General features: G+C 41.6%; 1 protein-coding gene across 1 annotated transcript; it reads right to left on the bottom strand.

Moving 5' to 3' along the window:
- Nucleotides 1-345: 345 nt before the first annotated feature.
- On the bottom strand, nucleotides 346-12753 carry LOC119010681 (immunoglobulin lambda-1 light chain-like). The gene is made up of 6 exons (XM_037083038.1): nucleotides 12711-12753; nucleotides 12304-12618; nucleotides 3907-3948; nucleotides 1472-1774; nucleotides 1279-1356; nucleotides 346-881 (listed from the first exon to the last, which is right to left on the bottom strand). Exons 1-6 carry the CDS (start codon nucleotides 12751-12753, stop codon nucleotides 772-774), a joined length of 891 nt encoding a protein of 296 aa, XP_036938933.1. The 3' UTR covers nucleotides 346-771.
- Between the last annotated feature and the right edge of the window lie 268 nt (nucleotides 12754-13021).

The following is a 13021-nucleotide window of genomic DNA, read 5'->3' as shown; positions in this document are numbered from 1 at the left end:
TTATAAAAGGGGCTCAGCACTGAACCTGGTGGCACAGCCACACCTACTGACTTGTATATAATAGCACTATGTTTCTGTTTGCTTCTCTTTCTTTAGCTTTGTTGTCCTTGTTTAGCTGTATGCTAATATTCACACCTTCCTCTACATTTGTTCTTGCTGCGGTGTGAAAGTATATTGAGAGCTAATTCCAACCAGAGTCAAATGACTTGTAGGCGTCAACATACATGGTCCATGAAGTTGATTCAGTTTCTGATGATTTGCTCTGAAGACAAACTGAAATCCATAAAAACAAACTGTTTCTAAAACACACACTGTGATTTTTCACTTTATTGAGAATGTTACAGTGAAAGAATTGAACAAAGCTGCCACACTCTGCATAATGTATTAAAAAGAAAGACAAGAAGAGAAAAATACTAAAACAATCAAATATCTAGCAGACAGCTAATGATTCAGCTTCATGTTCTATTATTATACAAGTCACAATTCAAAGTGGAAATAAACTAGAGAATGAAAATAACACTATACCACAGAATTTATACTCAGTCACTGCAGATATATATGTGTATATATGTATTTATATATGTAGGATGACTGAATCTAACCTGTGCATCAAAAGATTCATTTTACAACCAACCACAAAACATGAACATTGACATTTGTGACTGCTGATCAAAGTGATCAATGAGACGAACTGATGAGATCTGATGGTGAGAAAAGGCGAGCAGGAAACAGTCAGTCAGCATGTGAGCAGCTGGTGGACGGTCCCTTGTTTCAGAGGATCCTCAGCAGAGAGAGTCCACAGCAGTACACCAGACTCTTCACTATCAGCACTGTGTAGAGCACACAGAGCAGCTTCACCCTGCACTGAGACTGGAAGGACACTGACACACACACACACACACACACACACACACACACACACACACACACACACACACAGACAGTGTTAGTTTCACCTTTCACTGCACACACAGTCATTAGATTCATTCTTCATATAGAAATATTTATAGTGGAGCTTTAAGATATAATCCTCAAAGTTTCTATAGCAGCCTCAAAGGCCAAAATGTAATATAGTGGCCCTAAAACATGTGATTTGTCAGAGTGTGGAGTGAAAGCTCTGTCACTGGGATTAGTTGTGCTGTTGGACACTCTAACAGAATCAGGGAGTGTCTGTTTAACTCCTTCAATGATGAGCAGAAAGTGAACAGACTGATCTGCAGCCCTAACTGCAGCAGAACATTGGAGCTGTCCATGCAGAGAGGCAGCAGGTGATCTTACAGTCAGCTTGCTGCAGAGCTGGCAGGTCTGCTGGCTCTCTCTCTGGAGGACAGGAGGCTGCTGGAGCTGCTGGAACCTCTGAAACAGAAAAGAGGCCAAAAGAAATGTCAGTCCTCTGCTCCTCTGCTCTCTTTGACAGCGTCTCCACATGAAGCTGAATCACTGCTGAACACAGTCACCAAGCCTTCATCACCTTGTTCTGTTGGGGCCTCCACTGTGCCCCACTCGTGCTGGACGGAGCAGTGGTATTTATACGTGGAGGTGGCGTTCCCGTCAACCAGCAAGATGGCGGCGGTGCGTTCCGACGCTCTGAGCTCCAGCTGCTCTCCCTCAGCAGGGAGCCACTGCTCCTGATCCTCCTTTCGTCTTTTCCAGGAGAAGCGGACCAGAGGAGGAAACATGGCTGAGGCCACACACAGCAGGGAGCTCCTCCCCTCCAGGTGGGCTCTGGATGCTGCTGGGTACACGCTCACCACGGGCTTCACTACCTGCTCATCTGAAGTTTGACAGCAGCAACAAGCAGCACAGACACACATTGACACAGTCAACAGCAGCTTCCAGCACTGCACTGCATTCAGTGTGATCCTGGAAACTACATGAACTCTGATCACTAAACTACTCATCAATACAGCACAAAGTTCAACACATAGACTGGATTCACCTGCACATCAAACACACTCATCATGTCATGTCATCATATGTTATATGGGGACAAACAACATTATGTGTTCAGCACTTCTTTCTTTCAATCTGCACATTCATCATTATTATGACTCTTACTGATAATAATATAACATCATATTTTCATTTTCACATTTTAATGTTTACATCATCCACCACATATTATAAATATTTTTAAAAAATGCATCTTGAATTTCATGTTGTTCTTAAATTTCCTAAATTACAAATAAATGTTTTCACATGACTAGTGTGAATAAAGACATTATTCAATATAAGAGAAGGTAAAACTTTGTTGATTTAATTATATGAAACATGATATAATTGTGATAATGATTGTTGCAAAATTTAAGACCTTCTCTAAATATTATGCTAATATATATCTTATAATAAAATCTATTTTTACATTCACATAAAATACTTTTTAGTTGATTACAACATGTCTAACATATTACAGATTTAACATCCTGTACTTTAGTCCAGCTGCTAAAGAAAAACAGTTTATCAACAATATCAATAATTTGTTTTTCAGTATTTTAACATTTATACACAATTACAATGAAATGTTCAGGTAAGTTCAATTTGAATAATAAATGCTCTGTAATATAAGATGAAGACAGGTAATCATTTATTGATCATCACATTTAGTGATTAAATGTCATAATTAATATTATGTTATAAATTAGAATACAATATCGAATAACATAAGATGAGATAAGTTTTTTTAAAAACAGTATGTTGTACACGATATTTACCATCATGTGCTGCATACATTTACTTATTTGGATACTTATTTGAAATTAGGTTTGGAATTATTATTTTTCATTGTTTAAATGATATGTTAAATTATTAGTGAATATATTTATCATTATATTTAAAATATTTAAAAGTCTATCAGCATAGAAAATACATAGTTTCAGGTGCCACTGTATGTCTTATTGTAATGGGTTTTTTTTTAATCAAATATAATGTTTTTTTTATATTGTAGTATGGTTTCTTTATTATATATTTATTGTGATGCCATCTTCAGTGTTTGTCTTCATGTATAAATATATTTTACAATTAAAGACATTTGTACCATCAAATAAAATACAATGTCTTGATGCAGTTTGACATTTAAAATCAGAAATGTAATTATTGTAACATAACATGATATATAATATTAAATGAATATATAACACATCTCAGTTGAATTATAATATCTGCAGTGTCATATACACAATATTTACCATCATACATTTACACAATATATTTACTTTTAAATTGTGCAAGGCTTCATTTACTATTAACTACTACTATTTACTGTTAATTAATTAATTTACATTAAAATCAGATTAACATGAAACACATATACGTGTAACATTATATAACATCTGATATCACATCTTGAAATATATAAATTTATGTGCATTTATCAAATTTATTGTAACATCATGTTCAGTATGTGTTTGTCTTCATGTATAAATATATTTCACACTAAAAGACATTTGTACCATTATATGAAACACATTTGACCATTTATTAATGAATTATTAATGATCCTATACAACCTATTTAAAATTGTATGTTTTTCAAATATATTTACTGACATATATTAAATGATGTTTAATATCATATATGATGATGTTTCATTAAAACAAGAGATGGTGCTGAATTACTGAGAGGATCAAATACTGTATATTTGTAACATTGTCAATATCAAACTTTTTCTCTATGAATCAGTTTGATCTCCTGCAGAAATAAAGAAGAACTTCAGCTGTGCAGTGAGATTTAAACATCTTTTCAGGAGTTATGAACCTTTTTATGGAACAATAGCTGCACGGCTGCAAGAATTCTCTACTAATTATCAACAAACTAACATGTAAAGCCTGAAGCAGCAGAAACTCATTAAAAACACATTTTACACTTGTTCAATAAAACAACTGAAGGAAAATGAAGCTTTATTCTTACCTGTTACAACCAGTTTAGTTCCAGAGCCAAAGATCAGGTATCCATACCACGTGTTCCCCCACAGTGAGACAGAGTAATACAAAAACCTGTGTGCTGTTGAACGTGTCGGCTGAGGTGAACGAGTCCAAATGATGAAGCAGGATCATGTTTCAGCTCCATGATGTGTTTCTCTAATGTTCATATCAACATGACTGTCTCTTCTTTTATTGTCTTTTTAGACACACTAGCAGTGTTGCTCTGTGGATGCTGATGTCTGTCGCTCCACTACTTTAGTCCACATGGATTGGACCTGGACCAAAGGATGGATGGATGGACTGACATGACATTTTCTACAGACATTCTTGGTCCCCAGAGGATGAACTTCATTCATTGACTTGGTTGATTCTGACTTGTTATCTAGCTCCACCAGCAGGTCCACCAGTTCCTGGTCCTCAGTTTGCGGCCCAGTCGACACCTGTTCCTGCTTCCTTGTCTGCAGGTCAGCAGACTGGCTCCAGAGCCGGACCGGCGGTCTTTCCTGATCCCCGTCCAGACCTCCAGCTGCCGGCCTCCTGCTCTGCCTTGCAGCAGTCCTCTGTTCCTGTTCTGCAGCAACCTGTCTGAGCTGAGCTGCAGCTGTCTCCAGTTCCTGTGCTGAATCAGTCTCCTGTGGCTGTGGTTCTGTAACCTCTTGTTTTCCTGACTCTGACAGCTCCACCAGCTCCAGTGGCAGCTCCTGCCAAATCTCTCAGGGGGGCAACTGTTGTGATGATGTCTGAGGTGACTCAGGGAAATGAAGGCAGCTGATATTCATGAGTTCAGCCTCAAGACCCCTTTAGATGTAAAGGTAACGACATGTTAGAGCTTTAAAGGACAGTGGCTCTGGGCCTGATAATGTGCAATTAATAAAACTATTTACAGTTCAACCGTTGAGGAGATATAAATGCAGTGTTGTAATGTTCAATTTAAATTCACTGACTCACTGACTCACTGATTCACTTTACTTGAATAGTTCCATTTGATGCTACTTTATGCTTCTACCCAGAGGCAAATACTTGACCTTTTACTCGATCACATTTGTCTGACAGCTTTAGTTACTTTTAACCTTTCAGATTACAGATTTTCATCACCTTCCTGTCCAGTGAAAACCATGAATCTCCAGATGTGTTGATGTTGAACGTTTGTGATAAACTGAAGGATGAAGTGTTCCTTCATGTGTTGACTAAATTCTCATTCTTCTTCTTCAGCTGAATAAACTCTTATAGAATATGATGCATTGGTGTAGATAAACTAGCCAACAGTGCATAAAGTGGTGAATTTGCTGAGAAGCATGAATGTCTAACTAAATCTTCCAATCTGTTACATTTATTGCAAACTGTTGTTTAAAAAAAATGCACAGTTGGTTTAGCCATATTAAAACATGTTCATGTTTTAAACTGAAACTTTGTTGACCAGGATAACAAACTTCACCCTCCAAACTTCTCTTTCATAAGTGAAACTAGAATGCATAAAAAAGGAAGAGGTGTTAGTATTGGTTTAATGACTTACTCAAATGCAAGCGGGTGGTTTATGGATGTTTCTGTCTCTTCTCTGCAACATCAGAATGGAAAAAAGGAATGTCAAATTTAAGAACTGAAAAGGTCCAGGAAGTCCCGCTTCTCAGACATTATCACCAAAAACAATAATGATGCTTGTGCCCTGTTTGCTACTGTCAACAGGCTAACATAACTTCCTGTACCAGTAGCCTCTGAACTTCTATCTAACAAAGCCTGTTATGAATTTGCATCCTTCTTCATTGCCAAAATTCAGAAAATTAGACAAGCGGTCAGTGCCACCGCACCAGGTGCAGGAGGTGTGTTTTGTCCATCTCTGCTTCAATCTGTAGTGTATAAAACTACAAACCAAGACACAAACCTCAGTGTAATCATAGACTCAGACCTAAATCTCAGCAGCCACACTAAGACTTAAGAATATATCCATGATAAAAGGACTTCAGTCTCTGCAGGATTTGGAGAAACGTGTCCATGCATTTATCTTCAGCAGACTCGAATACTCTAACAGTGTTTTTGCAGGACTCTCCCAAAACTCCATCAGACAGCTGCAGCTGATTCAGAATGCTGCTGCTCGCATCTGAACAAGAAACCAAAAAAGTAGATCACATCACTCCAGTTCTTAGACATTTACACTGGAGAAGCAGCATTCAGTTATTATGAACCACATATCTGGAACATATTCCCTGAGAACTGCAGGTCTGCTCCGACTCTCACCTCTTTTAAATAAAGACTGAAGACCTTTCTGTTTGCCGCTGCTTTTAACTGAAACAATTTCAATTCTTTGAACTGCATTGTGACATTTATTCTTGTCTCTTTTAAACCTTTTCTATTTTAGCCTACTTGTTTTAATGTGTGTTTCTTGATGTATTCTTACTTGTTATTGAATGCAATTTTAATGTCTTCAAAAAACATTTTTACAGTCTTTTAATGTAATTTGTGTGCTCCAGTAAAGCACTGTGAGTTGCTTTGTGTCTGAATTGTGCTATACAAATAAACTTGCCTTGCCTTGTGGAACTCTTTACAGCAGCCCAGCACCATATCACTGACTCCCACCTATTGCTCCTAAGGAATTTTAGGAGGAACAAATGAGAAATGTTTGAGACCAAAAAAGACTAAAACGAGACTCAAATGAGAACTCTCATTGAGCTCCTTTACGGCTCCATAGCCCTAAAGGAGCAAGCTTTGAGCAGTAACATTTTCTCCTGGGCTCAGGACAAGGCTGTTGGCTTCAGAGATGCTGAAGGCCTGGTAACTGGAATCAGAGCCACTGGTAGATGGAAACAAGGTAGATTACTGAGGGCAAAAAGCAAAAGTGAGTTAGATCTCTTTGAGACGGGCACAAAAAACAACATGGGAAAACTCTTAAAGAGATTAGCACAAGCAGGGGCCATGTACTTCTCAGTACTGACAAAATCATCTCTAAGCAGGTGATACGGCCTCCTCCGTTATCTGGGTATGTGTATCTGATCGGTACGGCGTCTGGTAATCTCCCCCAACCATCAACCGCCCTCCAGACCATCACTCTGTTTAAATAGCTGCTCTCAGTTATGATTTGGCCCTTTGATCAACTGGCCTTGCATGTGTTGTGCTCCCCTGTGGTAAATGTGTTTACTTCTGTAGGAGCTTTAGTTAGTAATCCACAAGTGTGAAATCTTTGTGTTTCTTGTGTTACCTTAATCTGTGGACTGTGGTAAGGAAATTGGGCACGGATCTTAGTGGGGTTAACTGACACCAACCAATCTATTTCTTGAGTTAAGCAGCATCCAAAAGCATGTTCCTTTTGTACACCCTGCAAATAAATAACTTGCAATTTTACCAGAAACATTCTGGTTCATGTTTCTTACTTTTTCCCCATGAAAAAAAAAATGGGGGCTCATCCGGGATCACTCTTAATTGAGGTCCCAGTGCAAGTTATTTGTTGGCAGAGCATTTCCATTGGTTGATTGATTGTTTGACAATTTGTAAGGGAGTGCAGCTGGGTAAGTGTGCACTGTGGCTGAGCGATTTGATTTGAAGTACTTTGTAGCCAATCCTACCTTGAATCATATAGATAGCTGTCGGAAGGATGAGTTAGGCCAAATTGCAATCCACTTCGGAATCACTTTCACTAAACACCCATTGAAAAGGGAGCACAAAGCTCTAGTAATTGATAAGTTGGTGGAACAAGGAGTGATTGTAGGACCTGAGCAAACTGAATCTGCTGCCATTGTTGTTGGCATCCCAGCTCCAGCTGAGGAGGACCAAAGCCGTGAGACACAAACAGCCTCCAGGGTGGAAGTCGAGGCAGGTGGGTGGATGAAACACCATTCACACTTCCTCGCTATGATCCATCCCTTGCGATCAGTACTGGCTCTGGAGACGAGGCCTGACTGAAGGTCCACCTTGCCCATCTCCAGTTGGAAACCCAGGAAAAGGATCGTGAAAGGCAGGCACAGTTCCATCTTCAGCTGGAAGTAAAAAAGCTGGAGATTGAGGCTGACAAAGCTGTGAGGCTGCGGAAGCTTGAGCTTGAGACTCGAGGCGCACCTGCTGGTTCAGGTATGATACCTTTTTCCACCATCTCCACTTATGTTGGTAAAACAGCATTTGATTTTAGTAAGCATATTGCTTTAGCACCTGTGTTTCGTGAGACTGAAGTGGACTCCTATTTTGGTGTTTTTGAGTGTATTTCGGCTACATTGCAGTGGCCGGCTGAGGTGTGGTCACTATAACTTAAGCGTAAAATTCATGGAAAAGCCCAAGATGCCATTGCTGCCCTCTCCTTAGGAGACAGTTTGAGTTATGGTGCTGTGAAGACTGCAATTCTTCATGCTTACGAGTTAGTCCCTGAAGCGTATAGGCAGAAATTTAGAGGTCAGAGGAAAGCTCAGAGTCAAACTTATGTTGAGTTTGCTAGAAAGAAGGGAGTACTTTTTTGATAAATGGAGCACTATTTGTAAAGTTAATGACTTTAACTCAGTGAGGGAGTTAATTCTGGTAGAGGATTTTAAGAAATGTTTGCCCGAGCACATTGTAGTGTATCTCAATGAGCAGAAAGCAAGTGCCTTGTCTGAAGTGGCAGTCTTAGCGGATGAGTATGTGTCAACACACTAGGCTACTTTCTCCTCAGGTCCCGTTGAGGGGTCACGCCGTAACACCCCTCCTCATAACACACCCTGTAACCCTGTTTCTGCTCCTTCATTTCCTAGTCTGCCCAGAGTGCAGAGCGGAAGTGCTTCTACTGTCACCAGACAGATCATATAATCTCTATCTGTTTGGTCCTTAAAAACAAGGAGCAATCTGCTCGTGTTTCCCAGCCTAAAGGTGTAGGGTTGATTAAAGCTGAGTCTTGTGTAATCTCTGAGTGTGACAAGCAGTGAGATATTGACGTTGTTTTCAACACACTTATTTCTCTCACAGAGGAGCCTGCTGACCAGCACTCTAAGCATGTCGTGAGAGACACAGGTTGCTCTCAGTCCGTTATTCTGGCCACAGTGCTTCCATTTTCTGAACAATCAGCCAGCGGTCATGGCTCAATATTACGCGGCATTGAAATGGGATATCTTCCTCGAGCAGCACATAGTGTCCACATCCAATCTAAATTAGTTACTGGACTTTCTCCTGACGCTGTCTGTTTCGAGTTGCCAATCCAGTCGAACGTTCTATTGATGGGTAACGACATTGCCAGAGGTAAAGTCAACCCTGCACTGGAAGTGTTAGATTCACCGATGGGTGATGAATCATCTCCAGTAGCTCAGCTACCGTCCACTGTGTTTCCCACCTGTGCCATCACACGTGCTCGTGTGAGGAAGAGTGAAAATGATGTCTTTTATTTCTATTTATTTCATGTTTTGACCATAGCACATGAAAGCCAATGGTCTGGACATTTAGGAGTGACAATTCTAAAACATTTCTTTTGGCCCGGATTGAAATCAGATGTAGCTAAGTTCTGCCGTGGCTGTCATGTGTGCCAACTTGCAGGTAAACCAAATCAGCCTATTCCCCACGAGCCAGGTCGTAACAGTAGAGTGTAGACCAGAGCTTATCAGCTGGTGCTGATTGCCAACCTGATGCAGGTGTGTGTGTGTCAGCAGCTCCGCTGAGGGGAAAACCCCACGAGCCTCTCAGAGCACCTCTGAAAGGACAACAAGCACAGAAAAAAACAAAAACAGCGCAGCACAAACCCAACACAGAAAATGGACGACTGTGACAGGTTACAGCCAGGTGTTGTCGTCTCTAGTTCAGGTCATGTTAGCTTATTCAACTGTTAATGTTTTGAATGGTGGGAAGTGCTTAAAACTGCTTCAAAGGCCTGATTCAATTGTGTGTAACTTTATATACATTTCATTACATCTGACAATGCGCGTGACCCCAAGCCCATCGTGCCTTTCCCCTGAAACGCTAGAGCAGCCACCTGGGAAATCAAGAGCACAGTCCAAGAGGTCCAACACAGTCACCCTGACCCTGGTATAGGTACATCGAATCGCCTCTTCATACTAGGGGAGGTCCCAGGTGTTACAGTGGTGCCATACATCCAGGTTCACCTGGAGCCCAGCGGTCACTGTAATTCCTTCACCAGCACTTCTGGTGGCCTGGCCAAGCTCAGGACATGGTTGAGTTTGGGGCAGCCTGTGTTGTGTATGCCCAGAGCAAGTCATCCCATCACTCCCCCACTGGTCTCCTCAGGCCTCTGCCTGTTCCCAGTTGTCCCAGGTCCCACAAAGGATTTTGTCACTGGTCTTTCTCTCTCAGATGGACACACCGTCATTCTCACCATTGTGGACTGTTTCTCCAAGATGGTTTGCTACATCCCCTTGGTCAAACTTCCGTCCGCAGGGCGCCGTTTAGCTCAGTTGGTAGAGTGGGCGTCCCACGTACCTCTCTCTCATCCTATTTCCTGTCACCTCTTTAGCTGAACTATCAAATAAAGCCATAAAAGGCCAAAATAAATACTTAAAAAAAGAAACTCCCACCTATGAACTGCATCTTCTCTCCGTCCAGGAGGGTGAGATTGTAGTTTCTGGGCTGTCTTCCTCAAAGGTGTCGGCGTGTAGTAGGTTGATAAAAGAATTCTGCGGAGGCAAGGCTGGGTGGAATGATAGAGCAATCTTTATTAAAACAGACTTCAGATAGCCTAGCATCCAAACAGAGTGTGGCCACACATCTGGTGTTCTCCAATCTAGGGCAAAGTAATGCCAAACGCTTTGCCCTCTGCCCTATCAGAACTCCTACCGCCTTCGATCTCAGGAGATCTACCAAAATGCCACCCCCAGTCTCTACTCATGGGATCCTTCTTAAAGTCCCTTGGGCGGTACCTGCTTACTCCTAATTGGTCACTCTGGTGGGTTGAATGTCCATCTATCCAATCAACTAGAAAAGGAGGTGGTCTATCTCCCATAAATGACTAAATCTGTTACTGTCACTCCTTCAGTCTTGTACTCCTAAATTATCTAAATGAGCCCTCTATCCTTTTCTGGAGATGTATGTGTTTAGATATCATTCTCCATCTGACACAGGAGTCAGGCTCCATTTTAGTCCCTATAGTGGCCTTGTCCCCTGCTAACCTTTGACCCACACACAGCTGAATGCTGGCTCCAAGGTCTCTTGGAGCTGTGAGCCCCGTATTGTCTGCATTCCCTACCTCACACAAGGAGGAGGAACAGGTTATATTTAAACTTAGTTGAATTAAAGGCCAGAATGTGTTGCCGTCCAGAAACCTCAAGATCACTGTTTCTTCTGTCCAAGATAATATCAATCAGTTTGGTTTGGAGGTCAGCCTGTGATTTCATCACCCATTCCACCTGGCACAGTCAGCAGCTGGCAGATCATCACCATGTCCCTGCTCCCCAGTACCATCTGGGACAAAAGGTGTTGTTTTCCTCCCAGTATGGAGCTGAGAAATCAGCTGCATGGGGAGAACACTTTGTTTGCCGATTTGAGGTAGATAGAATAATCAACCCCATTCAAGATGCCCGCATCCTTACCTGTATACCTTACCTTACCTTACCGCTATATGTCATGTCTCGTAGCTCAGGCCCCTGTCTTTCAGTGAACTGCAGAGGTGCCTGAGAAGCTGGGCGGAGCTTGCCGCTCGCCAGAGCTGCTGACACAAGACAGGGACTTAGTCTGGGACTTTCCACATTATCACCTGCTAGTTCCACGTGAAGTCAATAAATTACCCTGTGCTCAACTCCTGCCTCAGTGTCTGCTTTGGGTGTACACTCTTGTAACCAAACATAACACATCCTCTGGGAAGCAGAGACATCCACAGGAAACTGATGGAAATGTGTCCAACAAGATGAGCATCCTAATGAGCTGCTGCGAGAAAGACAAAGTCCTGAGCTGACATGTATCCAATATTTGTCTTTTAAAATGTCCTGAAGTGAAATGATGTGGTGAAATGTGCTGAAAGGTGTTAAACAACAAGTGCTGCTGGAAGTGTTTTCATTCAGAGCACATTAGTGTTGTGAGGGACGGATGGACTTTATTCAGCAGCAGGACGTTGGGCTGTAAATATTTGATTCTGTTTGATATCATTTTATTGAAATATTCTGAAGTATGTTTGTTGTTTTACTGATTCATCTGGATTATGTTTGAGTTTGTAATTGAATTATTTTCCTCTTTATTTTCTCATTGTGTTTGTGTTTGTCTCCTTTTTCCTCTCTGTGTGAAACAACAATAAACCTGCTGGAATATCTGATCAACATATAAATAAATAGAATATGAAATAAATCCCTCAGTTCAGTGTGTTTGTGACTGTGGCTGAGATGGAGGTGAAACATGTGAACCTGGGCTGTGGTTTACTGCTCTCTTCCTGTCACAAACACTGTTTGACGTCTGTTCATCTGTTGGTTTTTGTTCAGGCTGCTCAGATCATTTCTCACTGTGGGATCACTCTTATAACAGGAGCAGTAGTAGGTGGCTGAATGAATGAGTTTAACTTTCTTGATCTCCAACTCACAGCCGTTCTGATTTTTCACAGCTGAGAAATCATTTTTCTGAGGATGATTGAACCTAGACTTTACACTACAATCGGTCATTTCAATAAGTATAATCCTTGTGAATGTGTCTTTCTTTTGGAACCAGAACACATCGGTGTAGTCACACTGGTAAGTTCGACAGCTGAAGGAGACGTCTCCATCAACTCTCCTGGTCAATGTTAAATCGTCCTGAATCACCTGTGCTGCCATGGCAACCAGCGCTGTAGAGAAGCAGACAGATAGATGAAGGTGAGTGTGACAGTGTTTGTTCCAGGTGGACTTTGTTGGCTCCTGATTGGCTGGAAACACTCACCTGAACACAGACAGCACAGAGCAGCAGCTGGGAGGAAAAGCATTTTGTGCAGTGGTGTTTCCTCTGGTGAACCTGGGGAGAAGTGGCGCTCTGACGCAGCTGAGGCCAAACCAGGACGAGCTGCCAGATCAGACGAGGGCCACGTGGTTTCTAACAGGTCCTCAGAGCTCCCATCAGCCCCTGCGGCTCACAGATAAGGCCGCCGCTGCCGATCGACGGCTCGGCTGAAGCTGCCGTGTGATAGAAATAGAAACCGACCGACTGATAGAAACTGACTTAGCTCTGCAATCTGACTCTGAATTTATAGAAGC

This window comes from Acanthopagrus latus, chromosome 21 (assembly GCF_904848185.1).
Source record: "Acanthopagrus latus isolate v.2019 chromosome 21, fAcaLat1.1, whole genome shotgun sequence".
NCBI classification, from domain to species: domain Eukaryota; kingdom Metazoa; phylum Chordata; class Actinopteri; order Spariformes; family Sparidae; genus Acanthopagrus; species Acanthopagrus latus.
This window is presented reverse-complemented; position numbering and strand designations above follow the sequence as displayed.

Excerpts from the sequence above, each read along its gene's own strand:
- LOC119010681 (XM_037083038.1), bottom strand. The coding sequence starts at position 12,753 with ATGCTTTTCCTCCCAGCTGCTGCTCTGTGCTGTCTGTGTTCAG. Across the intron at positions 3,949-12,303 it reads CTGTTATAAGAGTGATCCCA|GATACCTGATCTTTGGCTCT; the intron begins CAGTGAGAAATG and ends ACACGTGGTATG. Across the intron at positions 1,775-3,906 it reads AACTAAACTGGTTGTAACAG|ATGAGCAGGTAGTGAAGCCC; the intron begins GTAAGAATAAAG and ends GTCAAACTTCAG.